Source organism: Canis aureus, chromosome 32 (assembly GCF_053574225.1).
Source record: "Canis aureus isolate CA01 chromosome 32, VMU_Caureus_v.1.0, whole genome shotgun sequence".
Lineage (NCBI taxonomy): Eukaryota > Metazoa > Chordata > Mammalia > Carnivora > Canidae > Canis > Canis aureus.
This window is the reverse complement of record NC_135642.1, coordinates 15065399-15082711: the sequence shown is the minus strand read 5'-3', so window position 1 is coordinate 15082711 and position 17313 is coordinate 15065399. Positions and strand designations below refer to the sequence as shown.

General features: G+C 37.1%; 1 protein-coding gene across 6 annotated transcripts in view; it reads left to right on the top strand.

Annotated features, from left to right (window-relative positions):
• TP53BP1 (tumor protein p53 binding protein 1) overlaps positions 1-17313 on the top strand; it is a 99410-nt gene that overhangs the window by 27451 nt on the left and 54646 nt on the right. For all 6 annotated transcript variants that reach the window (XR_013370111.1, XR_013370112.1, XM_077880831.1 and 3 more), the window contains exons 6-11: positions 7491-7621; positions 8624-8782; positions 9160-9289; positions 11268-11434; positions 13376-13502; positions 14701-14795. Coding sequence is in view for 4 of the 6 variants with exons in the window: in XM_077880831.1 (XP_077736957.1) it covers positions 7491-7621; positions 8624-8782; positions 9160-9289; positions 11268-11434; positions 13376-13502; positions 14701-14795 (809 nt within the window). In the remaining 2 variants the exon portion in view is untranslated. The remainder of the gene's footprint in view (positions 1-7490; positions 7622-8623; positions 8783-9159; positions 9290-11267; positions 11435-13375; positions 13503-14700; positions 14796-17313) is intronic.

Here is a 17313-nt window from a genome sequence, read left to right as displayed (position 1 = left end):
ATATTATCAAAAATGTTAGGCATTGTTTTCCATGAAACATGACCATGGTAGAACATTTAGTTCTACCAACTAAATTACCTTACCAGTTTTAGACCCAGAATGTTTAACTCATACCCTAGAGAGTATGTGATTTTTACTTTGTCTTATGTATAGTTTTACCTTGCCCATTTATTGAGTGTATCCTCTGTTAGGTACTGGATTGGATGTTTGATATAGTTTCGTTTAATTTCATCCTTAAAGCAGCTGTACAGTGAAGACATTATGTCCATTACATAGAGGGAGAAAACCGATGGGTGAAGAAGTTAAATTACTTGCTGTAGCATACATTGCTTGTAAGTGACAGCTGAGCTTTGAGTGCTCCTGACTCAAGTGCCTTTTCTTTCTTTCTTAGTGTTCACTGCTGCTTAGTCTTCTGCCTAAAATCTGCTAAGATCAAAAGAGAACTTAGATAACTTTAGGGACCTTGTGGTGGCATAGTAGAAAAGGGAGCAGTCAGAGAGGAGAATGTTAGGTTGAGGTATTGAAAGAGTATGGTTTTTTCTAAAAAATAAACTTTTTTTTTTTTTTAGTACTCTGCACATAATTTTTTTCTCCCAAATCATCAGTTAGATACTTCAAAACAATTTTGGTCTGCAGATGGGTTCTGTTTGGCCCATACATGGTTGTAAAATATATTTAAATTAATTGATAGAATTTTAAAATGGGGAAATTTTATGTAAAACTTGGATTTTCAGTTTCTGGCATTACTAGTCCAGAGGTAATACAACACTTGTATTACTGGTAACAATTGCCTGGAGCTGTGAATAGAGCAGCTATCCTCTGCTTAGGGGACCATGAGTGCTATGGTCAGTTGTGGTCCCCATAATTTGCTATTGTACATGGACATTGAAGCCAAGTATTCATCATTTATTATAGTGCTCTTGCTTTTCTTAACTGACCTCACTCCTTTGTGTTACCTTGTTTTGCTTTCTGTAGGCATTTAAGTTTATGGTACTTCTTTAGGAACACATGCCTTGCTTACATTTTTGTGGCCTCTTGGTTTGAACCAGTGAGGACAGGGACTATGCAGATCCCTTATTGTAAAAGAAGCAATGCTGTTAGAGAAGTCCCATGCTACTTCTTTTCTCTTTGTATATCAATGTGTTTTCCTTTCTCTAAAAAAAAAAAAACAAAACTTGAATGTTTACATTCAGTAAATGTGCAGGCACCGTGGCAGGTGTTTTAAAGGGGCTTTGCCATTATGGAGTTTATAATTTAATAGAGAGACAGATGTTAAATCATTACATAAATGGCTATGCAGTTATAATTGTGATCATTGCAAAGAAGGAGGAAAAATATAATATATAACTTAATCTGTGTGATGGGGTAAGCTTCTCTTTTTTTGGGGGGGGGTTAAGCTTCTCTAAGGAATGTGATCTCAACTATAAATATATATAAATATGAATTTGTTAGGCATAGTTGAGGGGCTGGGGAGAAGTGTGTGGCATGTGAGAGGAGGAATTTTCCAGACAGAGGGAATTGCAAGTGCAAAGGCCATGAATCTAGAAAGGATTTGGAGTTGTTTCCAAGAGATTGAAAGCTCTTCAGAACACATGTGTATTGATTTTTTTAATGTTGTCTTTATTCATAAATGCAAGTATTTTGGAAAAAGCTGCTTGTGAACTTTTCTACATAAAATTCCAAAAAAATCTTCCTCTCATATCTAGTGTCTAACTAAGCCAATGATCCTAACCATGGAGCATCCTATATACTATATATACTATATATACTAAAGAACTATAGATTGTTTTATTACCCTGTAAAAATTTTATTTTATTTTTTTAAAGATTTTAAGTAATCTCTACACCTAGCATGGGGCTTGAACTCACAACCTCAGAATCAGAGTTGCATGCTTCACCAACTGAGCCAGCCAGGCGCCCCTTGCTGTTAAACATTTTGAAAATGAGACGATTATAGAGTCACATGCAGTTGTAAGAAATAATACTTAGAGATCCTTTGTAAACTTTGCCCAGTTTCCCAAATGGTAATGTTTTGCAAAGCAGTATAAAATCATAATCAGGTTATTAACATTGATAAAATCCACTGAATGTATTCAGATTTCCCTACTTTTACTTGTATTTGTGTGTGTGAATTTGTATAAAGTCTAGTTACCTGTGTATCTACCACTATAAATCAACATACGGAACGATTCCAGCACCACAAGGATCCCTAGTGCTATCCTTTTATTGCCATACCCACCTCTTCTCTTGCTGAACCTCTGGCGATCACTAATTAAGACTGTCCTTTGTGATATTTTGTCATTTCAAAATGTTATTTAAATGGGATCATATGTTATGTAACCCGTGGGATAGACTTTTTTTTAGCGTAATTCCTGGGAGATCCATCCAAATTGTTGCATGTATGGGTAGTTCATTCCTTTTTATTGCTGAGTAATGTTCCATGGTATGGATATACCACAGTTTAACCATTTACCTATTGTAGGAAGTCTAGGTTGATCTGGTTTTTGGCTGTTAAAAATAAAATTGCTCCCAGGGCACCTGGGTGGCTCAGTCAGTTAGATGTCTGACTCTTGGTTTTAGCTCAGATAATGATTTCAGGGTTGTGAGATCAAGCCCCACATCGGGCTCTGTGCTCAGCTCAGAGTCTGCTTGGGATTCTCTCCCTTTCCCTCTGCCCCATTCCCTGCTCTTGTGTGTGTTCTCTCTCTCTCTCTCTCTCTCTCTCTCTCAAATAAGTAAATAAAATCTTAAAACAACAAATAAAGTTGCTCTGAACATTTGCATGCTAGTTTTTGCATGAATATAAGTCTTCATATCTCTGGAATAAATGGCCAGGTGGGCAGTTGCATATTTATTTTTTTTTTAAGAAACTGCCAAACTATTTTCTAGAGGTGCTGTATCATTTTATAGTTTCACTAGCAGTGTAAGAGGTCCAGTCTATCCCTTCTCTTTTTTTTTTTTTTTTTTTTTTTTCAGTCTATCCCTTCTCACCAGCATTTGGTGGTGTCACTATTTTATTATGGCCATTCTGATAAGAGTGTAGTGATGTTATCTCATTGTTTTAATTTGCATTTCCCTAGTGGCAAGTAATGTTGAACATCTTTTCATGTGCTTATTTGCCATCTGTACATCCTTTTAAAGGAAATGTCTGTTAATGTCTTCTGTCCATTTTCTAATTGAATGTTTAAAAATTGTGTTTTGGAAGTACTTTATATATTCTAGTTATTAGTCCTTCATAGGATATGTGGTTTGCAAGTATTTTCTCTCTGTAGTTTGTCTTTTCATCCTCTTCAGAGGGCTTTTCACAGAGCAGGTTTTTAATTCTGATGAGGTCTGTCAAATACTTTTAACAGAGCAATATAAATACATAGTTTATTTAAAAAATAGCTGATAGAGGTGCTTGGCTGGATCAGTCAGTTAAGTGTCCTACCTTGATTTCAGCTCAGGTCTCAGTCTTAGGGTTATGGGTTCAAGCCCCACGTTGGGCTCCATGTTGGGTATGGAGCCTACTTAAATAAAAATGAGCTTATAATGAAAAGCAGGGTCCTTATCCACCCGTGGTCCCTTTTCACAGAGGCAACCCTTTAAGTGTGTTTTAACTGCTTTGAGAGGTTATCTTCCTAGCACTCAATGCTATTGTAAACCTAACATCATTATACTGCCATTTCTTGTTTTATCAAATTAAGACAGTTGAATTATATATTGAAAGATACGGATTTGACTCAAAACACTCCCAATTTTTGATAGTAATTATTTTAGTTCTTTTAATGGCTACTTTTGTATTTCTAAATAATGTATTTATTTTAAGATTTTATTTGTTTGAGAGAGACAGAGAGCATGAGTGGAGAGAGGGGCAGAGGGAGAGGGAGAGGCAGACTCCCCGCTGAGCAGGGAGCCTGATGTGGGGCTTGATCCCAGAACCCTGAGATCATGAGCTGAGCTGAAGGTGGATAGTTGCTTAACCTACTGAGCAACCTAGGTGCCCTGTGTATTTCTAAATAATGTATTTAAACCTTTGTTTTCATCAGCTTCAGACAGTGGAAAAAAGTTTAACATCAGTACTATTTTTTTTTTGTCTTTAATCTGATTTATTTCAGGCCTCTTAAGATTCATCTAATCATTCTACAGATATGTATTGGGTATTTCCTATATTTCAAGCAGTGTTGAATTTTGGAGTTGCAAAGAATCAGAAAAAATAAAAATCATAGACCTTAATGTAGCTTACATTCTCATATGGGATATAGTAATACATGGTAAATAAGTAAATAGTATGTTAGACACTAAGGGCTGAAGAGAAAAATATAGCAGAGAATAGCAGAGAAAGGGATAGAAAATGTCAGAGGAGTTGCAAGTTTAGATAGGGTGACTTAGGGAATGCCTCACTGATGTGATGTTTGATTAAAAGTTCTTAAGTGATGTCTCTAGTTATCTGGGATAAGTGCAGTCCATGCATTGAGAACAGCAAGTGCAAAGGCCCTGAGGTATGAGTGTGCCTGGAATATTTGAGAAATGACAAGGAGGTCAGCATGGCTGGAATAGAATGATGGAGAGAAGTGGGAAGTCAAGAGAAATAAAGGTGGAACCAGAATATGTGAGGCCTTACAGGTCAGTGTGAAGAATTCAGCTGTTTCTTTTAGTGAGATAGGAAGGCATTTAAGGGGTTTGAACAGAGGAATGACATAATCTGACTTAGATTTTGACAGGGTCACTCTAGCTGCTGGATTAAGAATAGACTGAAGAGTGTACAATTTTTACTTGTGGATTATGCCTTGTTAAAGCTGGGGAAAAAAAGAAGGCATTTAAATTAAAAAGGAGAATAGACTGAAGGAGGTGCAAGGGTAGAGGCAAGAAGACCAACTAGAAGACTACTGAACGTATTTATTTATTTTAGAGAGTGGAAGAGAGCACGTGTGTGTATATACAAGTAGGAGGGCAGAGGGAGAGTGAGAATCCCAAGCAGCCTCCATGCTGAGCTTTGGACCTCATGACCCTGTGATCACAACCTGAGCTGAAACCAGGAATTGGATGCTTGACCAACTCTGCTACCCAGGCGACCCCTGAAATAATTTAGGCAATGTTAGCCAGTGGCTAGACTAGAGTAGAAGTGATGAGGAGTGGTGAGAATCTGGGTTTTTTGTTTTGTTTTGTTTTGTTTTTTTTTTTTGATTTTTTTTTTTAGAATCTGGGTTTTTTGATTGGTTGTGGAGTATGAGAGAAAGGGAGGTAACAATACTGGAAGAATGGAGTCACTGCTAGAAGAGATGTGTAAGACTGCAGGAGAAGGTCAGGTTTAGACATACTGAAGTTGAGCTGACTTTTCAATGAACAGTTGGAGACAATTGATGTACAAGTCTGGATGGAGCTCAGGGGGAAGGTCTTAACTACTCTGGAAATTTAAATTGCAGAGTCACTAGTATATGTGGATGATATTTAAAGCTGAGTCTGGATAAGATCATTAAGGAGGTGAGTAAAGGTGAAGTTCCAAGGACTCACCGTGCCACCAGCATTTAGATGTCAGGGAAGGACATGAAGCAAAACCAAGAAAAGAGACTGAGGAAGAGCCAAAGTATGTGGTTTGTGTTGTCTTTCATTGCTCTTCTACATTTTGTCATGTTTGCTCTTGGACTTTCCCTGTAGTTCCCAAGGTTATGTAACTGGTCTTCCCAGTTATATAGGTAATATTCTATTTTATTTTTGTGAAAATCTTAGTCCCTTTTCCTTGGATCATGGTCCCCAACTTTGCATATTTATGTATACACCTTTTAATGCTCATTATAGTTATGCTCAGTAGTCTTTATACGAAACATTAAATGTATAGAAAGTTTCAAGGAAGCGAAAAATGTTGCCTATAATTCTGCCACCCAGAGGCTAATTGCTATAAACATGTTGGCATATTTCCCCTCTTTTGTGTGTGTGCACTTGATGGTTGACTTGTGTAAATTAAAAGTTTGTGTTTGACCTTTTTTGCTTAACAACATGGAATTTTTCCCATGGCAGTTAAAACTCTTAATAGCATTTTCCTGAAGTTTCTCATTTAAAAAATTTAAACCCACAGGAAAGATAAAAGGATAGTACATATTTGTTCTCTATATGTATGTGCGTATACACACACACACACACACACACACACACATAAACATACATAAAATACACCTTTTGGGGGACTGGATTGTTTGAAACTAAGTTGCAGACATCATAGTTACCCTTTAATACTTCAGCATTTATTCCCTAAGAATAATACATTATTTTATATAATCATAATAACCTTATCACACCTAAGCAAATACTAATTCGTAATACCTAGTAATGTAGTTCTATTCAGATTTTCACACTTGTATCGGATGTCAAAATATATTTTATAATAAACATTGTTTCAAATATATTAATTTACTGATCTGTTTAGTTTTCCAGGATCCAATCCAGGTCTTTTACACTTTGTATTTGTTTTTTTCAAACATTTTTTTTTTTCAAACATTTTTAATAGTTGCAGAATATACAACAGTTTTATGGATCAGGAAATTATTTAATTATTTTCCTTTACTGGACTTAGAGGTATTTTTTAATCACAGTAAACATTGAGAAATAAGCTTGTACAAGGATCTTTCCAAATTTCAAATCATTTCTTGATGTTATTGAAATTTTGGGTTACAAACACTTTTTAGAGCTTTTTTAGAAACATCTTTCCAAATTGTTCTCCAGAAAGGTTCTGTTAGTTTATAAGAAACTAAGTAATTTAGTGTCATAAACATTATATAATAATGCTTATCTCAGGTTTGGGCAGCACCAAATAGCACCAAAAATACTGTTTATTTTTTTCTAATTTGATGAACAACAATTGGTTTATATGTTTTTCTACATGTTTAAAGATACTTGAATTTCTTCTTTATGAGTTGTCCATTTATGTTTTGGGGTTCTTCATATGAATTCCTTATATTTTTTGAAGATTATTCTTTTACATTTGTTGCAGTATTTTTTCCTAATCGTTGTCTTTTACTTTTGTTCATAATGTTTTTTGACCGTTAACTTCCTTTAAATATACAGACCTGAATTTTATTCAGACCCTCAGATTTTATAGATGTATTCTAAGGTTTTTCACTAAAATTTTTTGTGAACTGCGTCTGATTCAGTTGATGTATTTTTGAGTCCCTTCACTACACCTCTAATGCCTATCTTATGTCACTTGCCATTAATTCTCTTGAGGATAAGATTTTTTTTCTCCCTGCTTAAGCTTTTTCAGAGAAAGGTAAAATTCCAAGTATGTTTGTTCTTCTCTTAAGTATTTCTTACTTAATTCTGAGCAATGTGTTTTGGTTGTTATCCTTTCAGGTGCTTTTTGTAGAAAGAAGCACTAATGGGGACCAGGCTTTTTACTCTTTTCAAATTGGTTTAAGATATTGGTATGTGGGGTGTCACAGTAAATTTCGAAGAGTGCTTTGAGCAAAGTGTCCCAGCCTATCTGGGAATACATGATCGTTTCTTTCTGCTGTTTAGTGTTTTGGGGATGTCAGTGGAATCTGCTCCTCCTGCGGGTGAAGAGAAGGAAGAAGAAGTGGAAGAGAAGGAGGAGGAAAAGGAAGAAGATACTAGAGATGATATTACCACACACTCACTTGGTGCTGAAGGTAGCTTTATGCCTTTTTCTGGATAGTAAATTGTTTTAAGTCCCTTTCACTTAAGCATGTAGATATCTAAATTTCTCTTTATCGAGTTACAGATTTCTCATCATTAAATTGAGAAGAGTCATTAAGAAATTTACAGTTGTCTAAGATACTCCACCAAATTTGATGTTCAGGAATTTGATGCTTATTGGATAGCCCCCTTTCTGCATATTGATTCTTGTTACATTTGTTTTTCAAATATTTTGGGGATATATACTTCCTGTGTGGAAGCACAATCAGAATTGCTGTGTAGGTGGTTATAGTTTATGTTTATCTTCAGAAAGTAGACATAGTCTACCTATAAGGTACTCATAAGGTTTTATAATATGTAATTTTTTGGGGATCCCTGGGTGGCGCAGCGGTTTGGCGCCTGCCTTTGGCCCAGGGAGCGATCCTGGAGACCCGGGATCGAATCCCACATCGGGCTCCCGGTGCATGGAGCCTGCTTCTCCCTCTGCCTGTGTCTCTGCCTCTCTCTCTCTCTGTGACTGTCATGAATAAATAAATAAAATCTTTAAAAAAAAAAAAAAAATATGTAATTTTTTGCTTCATTACATATTTTCCGTCTTTTAGTGCCTTTATTCTTATTGTTTTGTGTTTTTAAAAAAGATGTATTTATTTTTGAGAGAGAATGTGAGTGAATGCACAAGCCAGGGGAGGGGCAGAGGGAGAAGGAGAGGATTTCAAGCTGACTCTCAGCTGAGCGTGGAGCCCAATATTGTGGGACTTGATCCTCATGACCCTGAGATCATGACCTGAGCTGAAATCAAGAGGTGGATGATTAACTGAGCCACTCAGGCACCCTTACTTTTAGTGCCTTTATTTTTAATTTTATTTTGAAAAACTTTGAGTCAGGGATTTGGTGTGGATGACTTAAAATGACCCTTTTATGTGCTAAGGGACAGCACCTTATACGGTGCATAATATTGTGACATGCTACCTAATTTCTTGGGGTTTTGTTTCTAGATCCTGCCTCATCACAGTTGGGCTTTGGAGTTCTGGAACTGTCCCAGAGCCAGGATGTTGAAGAACATACTTTGCCATATGAAGTAGATAAAGAGCCTCTACTGTCAGTAACCACCAACTCTAGTTATACTAGGCTGTCTAATATGGATGCTAATATTGGTATGAAACATATTTTTTGGCATTAGGAATTATTTAAAAACATTTTCCTACCAAGCTAGAGTTGGTTATCTTTTCCTTGATAGATTTTATAGCTACTAAGTTAATATAGTCTAAGTTAATATAGTAAGGTTGCAGAGTTGTCTGGCAAATACTTGTTAGTTGACGGCTTGAAGATTAATGAGAGTTTTTGTAAGTGGGTTACTGGTTATTTATTTATTTTTTGGTGGTTACTGGTTATTTTCCTTTTTTGGGACGATGCCTGTATATATTTTCAAATTGGACTTTTTATTAAAATCTTTGCCTTTAAAAACGTATTTGGGACTGCTTCTAGTACTTTGAAAAATTAAATGTCTTCTCCTGTCTTTTAAAATTTCAAGGAATTAAACATGAAGAACAGTCCAATGAAGATATCTCCATGGCAGAACAGCCTAGCAGGGATGTCCATGTGGAAACAAAGACCAGTAAGGATGTACCTGGGTTAGAAGAGCAAAACCCACCATCTGCAAGGTAAACTACTCTTTCTAGAAAGTATTATTGAGTTTTTGCTTTAGGATCATACTTTTTTACTTGGCTAGGTGGAAACATTTTTAGAAATTGTTGATTTTCCACCCCTTATAATGTGCATATTTCTGGTCCAGTGGAAACATTGATTGTTTATGAATTTTTACTGTGTCTTCATCTCATCTTCAGGCATATTACAAGGCTATTTTATTGCTTCAGTAACTAAAGCATGACTCCTTTTTTTTTTTTTTTTAAAGATTTTATTTATTCATTCATGAGAGACAGAGAGAGGCAGAGACACAGACAGAGGGAGAAGCAGGCTCCATGCAGGGAGCCTGATGTGGGACTCAATCTGGGGTCTCCAGGATCACACCCTGGGCTGCAGGTGGCACTAAACCGCTGTGCCACCAGGGCTGCCCACCTTCTCCCCTCCCTTCTTTTTTTTTTTTTTTTTTTTTTAATTTTATTTATTTATGATAGTCACAGAGAGAGAAAGAGAGAGAGGCAGAGACACAGGCAGAGGGAGAAGCAGGCTCCATGCACCGGGAGCCCGACGTGGGATTCGATCCCGGGTCTCCAGGATCGCGCCCTGGGCCAAAGGCAGGCGCCAAACCGCTGCACCACCCAGGGATCCCCCCTTCTTTTTTTAAGATTTTTATTTTTAAGTGATTTCTGCATCTAACACATGGGGCTCGAACACAAACCCTAAGATCAGGAGTTGCATGCTCCACCAACTGAGCCAGTCAGGTGCCCCTATAAGCATGATTCCTTAATTTTGGCTTGTCACTCCTCTTTGATCTTTGTCTACAGAGGCACGGTCTTTCTATGGGAGGACTTCATACCCTCTCTAGTGTTATGAGGAGTCAATAATATATTTGAAAATCTATTCCTATATTTAAGTAAGGAGTACCCAAATTACTTTGGCCCTCAGGTATCTTGCTGAAATATGTAGCTTTTAGAGATGTATTCTTTCCCAAGTCCTCTAGGTCTTAACTTGGTAGGAATTAGGCACCTTGGTAGAAATTAGGCATATCTCTAGTCTCTACCTGTGGTGATTGTTGTGTCCCAAACTGCATTGCCTCTGGTCAACAGCTCAAGTTTGGATTTGGCAGGGGAAAACGGGGATGCTTCCAATTTGGGGAAGGTGATGAATAAACATTCAGTATTGTTTTCTAGCTTCCTTCAGTGGAGACAGTGGGAATGGGGTGCTGAACAAAATTGAATATCAAGAGAAGTTGTCTTTCTGATGCAAAACACTCAGTCTAACTTGGGCTGACTTTTTAGGCTTTTCTTAAGGAAGTTGCCCTGTAGCTAGTTTTGCTATCATTTTAGTAGGTGAAGCTATTTCCCAAGTCTCTGGAAAGGGGCCAGCAATGAGTCTTCAATATATGAGTAATGTTGGTTATGAAGGATTCTTGGTTTTGGGCTTAGGTTGGGCTAGGAATAGATAATGGGTGTGGCAGTAGTGCAGAGGATAATTCACACCCAAGCTCTTTTTGTGGAAGGTCCTCATTAGGACTGACATTGTTCTGGTCTGGGTCACAATCTTTCATGTTTACCTAGGTAACGGAGAAATTCTTTTTATTTATTTATTTATTTATTTATTTATTTATTTATTTTTATTTTTATTTTATTTATTTTATTTTTTTTTTACGGAGAAATTCTTAACAAAAATCCTTAAATCGCCTATCAGAAATCTTGGATAGCATGCTGCACAGCAGTGAGCAAAGTTGAAAAGAAATATTACTGTGTGAGAGATAGGCTTTGAAATGGGCTGAGAAAAAAAAAAAAAAAAGAAATGGGCTGAGGCTTTGTATCATAAAAAGTAGCTTATTTCACTTTTAGGACATAGTTACATAAACTAGAGCCACTGGAAGTTTTGAGATTATTAAAGGGAAAACATAAAACAGGAAAAGCTTTTTAATTCGGAGGTGAGAGTATTTGAATTAGCAACTCTTTCTCCTGGTGATTTGAATTTCCTTAGGTCAGAGGATATGCCTTCTAGTCCCAAAGTATCTCTTGCTGCTATGGAAACAAACGAACGAATAACTGCTCAAGAGCTTTTGCAAGGTGGACTGAAGATTCAGAAGTCACCAGAACCTGAGGTTTTGTCAACTCAGGAAGACTTGTTTGACCAGAGCAATAAAGCAGGTACAAAGAAGAATTAGTTGCTGTAGCTTCTCTTCCCCAAAGATCTAAACTTTTTTTTTTTTAAAGATTTTATTCACGACAGACACACAGAAAGAGAGAGGCAGAGACACAGGCAAAGGGAGAAGCAGGCTCCATGCAAGGAGCCCGATGTGGGAGTCGAACCTGGGAATCCGGGATCATGCCCTGGGCCAAAGGCAGGCACTAAACTGCTAAGCCACCCAGGGATCCCCAAAGATCTAAACTTTATTTCTGTTTGGAGGCTACTATTTAAGTTAGAAGGCACTTGATAGATATGTAGACTTGTTTGTAATATAGGAGGAAAATATGTTTCTAGCTGATTAATGAGAAGGGCTTTTGGAAATGATTGCTCTTTAATATTTTGACATAGTTTTCTCTCTGTTTAGATGGAGATATTGAGGAATAATAGTAATATGGTAAATTTAATATTTTGGACAGAGTAGCTCTTTCTGTCACCATAGATCTTCAGATTTTAAATATCATGATAAATAAGTATAGATTTTTCATAATCACCTGGGCAATAGTCTTTCTACTCATCTATCAGAAATAGGAAGTTATAGCCTAGCAGAAAGAACATAAAACTTATATAAGACTGGAATGGTTTTTGTTTCACATTTTGTTAACCTCCACCACTCCCCATTCCGAAATCTCACAGAGCCAGATAGCTTCAGTAACAACCAGCAAAATATGTGTTGGTTGTAAGGAGGGAAGAAGAAAAGGTTATATTCCTTTACTGTGTGCTGGGAATGTGTGCAAGACATTCAAAGAGTCACCAAGGAAACTTTCTTGGTCTTTCACTGAAGCTATAAGGTTGTATTTAAGAAATTCCTTTATTTGAGAGAGCGTGAGCATGCATGTACAGGTTGGGGGCAGAGGGAAAGGGAGAAGCAGACACCTTCCCCTTTCATTGAGCAGGGAGTCCAAGGCGGCCCCAATCCCAGGACCCTAAGATCATGACCTAGCTGAAGGCAGATGCTTAACAATTGAGCCACCCAGTGACCCAAGAAATTCCTTTATACTTCAGATTAATGTAGCTGATACTCCCATCTATTGCTAGGGAGAAGGGACCAACAGGAGATTCTTCATAATATAAATCAGTAATGGCTGCTTATATATCCTTTTACTAATGCATTAGTATTTTTTGTCTCCTCTGAGGAGGCTCACGTTCTAATCATGAAAATTGCTGCATCCCCATCATCAGGTGTTAAGTGCATTGTTTTGACTTTTCCCATCTGCATCATGGCATGAGCTTTACTTCACTTTAGGTAGACCTTGGAATAAAAGGCTTACTTGCTATTTTATAATAGAAGCTTCACAAGAAAGAAGAGGTTTTAGAATTCTGCCTTTTTCCTCCAAGCTTTGATCAGAATAGAAAGGACTAAGGAATTCTTTTTTGTCAGTTCTGTATTAAGGAAACCCATAATTTAAGACATCTGGGTGGCTCAGTTGGTTAAGTGTCTGCCTTTAGCTCAGGTTATGATCCTGGAGTCCTGGGATCGAGAGCCCCAGGTTGTTTGTCCCTTTCCCTTTTATACCCCTCCAACCCTCAGGCCCTGCTTGTGCTCTCTCAAATAAATGAATAAAATCTTAAAAAAAAAAAAAAAAAAGAGGAAACCTATAATTTAGTAGGGAGGGTGGGATTGAATGGTCACTCAGAATTTGTGTTAGCATCCATTTCGTTGACTGTACTACAACTTGAAAACAGTTTCTACCCTCTTGGAACATGGTTGGAAACATGGATATTATTCTTTTAGCAGTACTCAGTGGTCTCTTTTTTTCTTTTCTTTTCTTTTCTTTTCTTTTCTTTTCTTTTCTTTCTTTTCTTTCTTTTCTTCTTTCTTTCTTTTTTTTTTTACAATTGAGTAATGTCAATCTGAGAAGCAAATGCAACTAGAATTTTTTTTCTCTCTCTTTTTTTGAAAGCTTCTGGTGATTGCTCTACTCCTTTAAGGGAAGAAGGTGGAATTTCTCTAGTTTCCACACCTGCTACCACTCTGCAACTCCTGCAGCTGTCTGGTCAGAGGTCCCTTGTTCAGGAGAGTCTTTCCACGTAAGTAATCCTGAAATAGCTCTGCCAAGGAAACAAGGGTCTTAGGCTAAGGTTAAAAGAGCTAAAATTGTCTACTGGTCCAGAATTCTTTTTTAAACCAAAAGGCAAACTCTAGGCTTTAGAATTTTTGGATTAAGAACTTAGTGGACCTATTGAAGGCAGGTAGCTCTGCTTTCTTGTTTTGAGGTTTTATAATAGTAGCCCAAAGGTTTCACTAGGAAGAAACTGCCCGGTTATGTACTCTTATACATCCAAAATAAGCATTCTGCTCCTCCATTTGACCAGCAGTTCTTTCCGTTTAACAGCTTAGGGGTGGAGAATAGGTTATACTAGAGCTAATAGTAATTAGAGTACTTTATCTCTGTGTTATGGCAAAGAGGCTTTTTTTTTTTTTAATTTTTATTTATTTATGATAGTCACACAGAGAGAGAGAGAGAGAGAGGCAGAGACACAGGCAGAGGGAGAAGCAGGCTCCATGCACCGGGAGCCCGACGTGGGACTCGATCCTGGGCCAAAGGCAGGCGCCAAACTGCTGTGCCACCCAGGGTTCCCGCTTTTTTTTTTTTTTTTTTTTTTTTTTAAATAAAAACGTGCCTGATTTTTCTAATAGTAGGCAAAAAATGGTGTTAATATTTTTATCTCATTTCTGCAGATGAATGTATTTTGTAGTAGTTTCTCCTTCTGCTTTGCAATCATGGTGTCCTTTTGTCCGATTACTTACTTCTCTTAGAATTATATGGCTTTATCCTTACTCTTTTTTTTTTTTTGAAGATTTTATTCTTTTTTTTTTTTTTTTAAGATTTTTATTTATTTATTCACGAGAGACACGAAGAGAGAGAGGCAGAGACATAGGCAGAGGGAGAAGCAGGCTCCATGCAGGGAGCCTGATGTGGGACTTGATCCTGGGTCTCCAGGATCATGCCCTGGGCTGCAGGCGGCGCTAAACCGCTGAGCCACCGGGGCTGCCCTCCCTTACTCTTTTTTGTTTTTTTTTTTTTTTTCTAATTTTGGATGTGTCTGGTATGAGAAATAGTTAAGTATTATTCATCGCTCTTCTACCAATGTCTGGTAGCTGTTTGAGAGATTGTTAATAAGATTTCGCTGAATGACTTAGATACTTTTGCTATTAGAAAGTAAAAAACAAATGTAAAACTGTGGCTGTGGTAAAATAACCTGTAAATTCTCTCTTTACATAAAGGAATTCCTCAGATCTTGTTGCTCCTTCCCCTGATGCTTTCCGATCTACCCCTTTTATCGTTCCTAGCAGTCCCACAGAGCAAGAAGGGAGAAAAGGTGAGCTCTGTCTTGATCTGTCTGTTGATCCTCAGATTAGAAGAGGAGGAGCACTTCTGCGTTGCAAAACGTAGCTTCTTGTTTGAACACTGTGATAGTATTTAATAGACTGATACCTGTCCCACCTTCAGGGATGTGACCTAGTGTAAAAGTGTTCTCCTCAATTCTGTGCTCTTCTAACACTGATTTTTATGAAAATTCTGTGTTATTGATTTCATTTTTTAAAAAATCCTTAAGGTAAAATTTTTCTGTTTTTAAGGTTGAACTCAAAGTAGTATATTACAATGGCATTTAAGTGAAGAATTGAGTTTATTACTAATAGTCCAGTAGTTTCCAGTACATGTTGACAAGGTCTTGGTGAAAGGGAATCAAAAACTGTTTCTTGTGCTCTTTAAAATTTACTTTTGCTATCACCAAAGCAGTTTTAGTGGAAGAGTGGCTAGGAGTAGGTGGTAGAAATTTTGACTTCATTCACATCCATTGCGGACCTAGTGATGTTCTATTTAATCACAAGAAAGATTTCTTTTTTACTTAATTTATCTCAGTAACTAAACCTCTCTTTTTTTTTTTAATTTATTTATTTATGATAGAGAGAGAGAGGCAGAGACACAGGCAGAGGGAGAAGCAGGCTCCATGCACCGGGAGCCCGATATGGGATTCGATCCCGGGTCTCCAGGATCGCGCCCTGGGCCAAAGGCAGGCGCCAAACCACTGCGCCACCCAGGGATCCCTAAACCTCTTTTACTCTGTTCTAGTTCATATCCAGTCACTTACTCAAGATCTATCTTTTTTTTTTTTTAATATTTTTATTTATTCATGAGAGGCATAGAGAGAGGCAGAGACACAGGCAGTGGGAGAACCAGCCTCCATGCAGGAAGCCCCATGTGGGACTTGTTCCTGGGACTCCAGGGTCATGCCCTGAGCTGAAGGCAGATGCTCAACCACTGAGCCACCCAGGCATCCCGATATTTCTTTTTTTTTTAAAGATTTATTTATTTGTGCATAGGGTGAGCGGCAGAGAGAGAAGAGAATCCGAAGCAAGCTCTAGCCCAGTGCAGAGCCTGACATGGGCTCCATCTCATGACCCTGAGATCATGACCTGAGCTGAAATCATGAGTCAGACGTTTATCCAGCTGAGTCACCTGAGTGCCCCAGTCATTCAAAATATTTCTAAATTCCTACTACTATTATGAAACCTTTTCCAGTAAATTTCATGATTTTTTTCCTTTTTATTCTTTCACATACCAATAATGTATGATAGCTGTTGTTTATTGAGCACTTAAAGTATGCCAGGCACTGTTTTGTGTACCTCTCTTTGGTTCTAGGTGCTTTTCTTTGTTGTTTTGTTTTGTTCATTGAACTCTCACAGCAGTCCTAAGAAATAGGTGTTACTTTTATCTTCATTTTACAGGTAAGGAAACAGAGTCACAGAGAGTTTCACAACTGATAAGTCACAGAGGCAAGATTTGAACTCAGGCAGCTGCCTCCAGAGCCTGTGGTCTTATCTGTTGTTTACATGCTTCCTATGATACTCTGCTGTCTTTATTCTCAAGTGATGTAAATAGAGTAATATATTTAACTGTTTTTCAGATGTAATTTACCCATGACAAAATTTTATCTTTCTTTTGCCACTACGTTTGTGTCTGGCTGTTTGTCTTGAAATCAGTTGTAGGTATCCAAATGGACTACTGTAATTTTAAGCATGACATAATTTATGATATCTTTGGTAAAAAGTAAAAGTGAATCCATCTTACAAAAAAATCCTACTACAAGTTAAGTTTGGCTTATACTTAAAACTTTTTTCTATTTATGGTGGGAACATTGAAGATACATAAAAAATAATTCTATTAAAAATGCCTTCTCCCTGATTGTAAGATGATTAATACTCACTATAGAAAGTTTGGAAAGCATATAGGAAAGTAATAAAAATCACTGGGATACTGCAATCCAGCTATAATTAATTTTTTATTATATTTCCTTTCAGAGTATTTTCTATGCATAAAAAAGTGTTTTAGAAACTCGGGAGTATGTTATATATATGATTTGGTGGTGGTGTTTCTCTTTTAATGTAACATATTGTGTTTTCTCCTGTCAATGATATTTTAGATTTAATGCATTTGCTTAATATGTGCATAATTGTTTGTGGTCTATATATGTTTGCTTGCTTCCTTCCTTTTCTTTCTTTTTTCTTTCTTTCTTTTCTTTCTTCCTTTCTTTCTTTTTCTTTCTTTCATTATTAACCTAAAGCCTTTTTATATGTAGTGCTTAGAACAGTAGGTCTTTAATAAGTGCTTTGTCATGGTGAGAGAGATCAAAAGGTGTAATGAAAATACTTAAACAGAGCTGTAGTAGTGTACTCAAGGCCTATAGCAATTAGACTATAATGTGAGGTTGAAGTCAAGCAAAGCAGAAAGAGTAGGTATTGAGGTGAGGCATAGCCAATACTGTGAGTGTAGATTGCAGTGAAAAACTTAGTGGCATAGATAATTTGTGAGAGTGGTCTAGAGGGAAGCCTGTT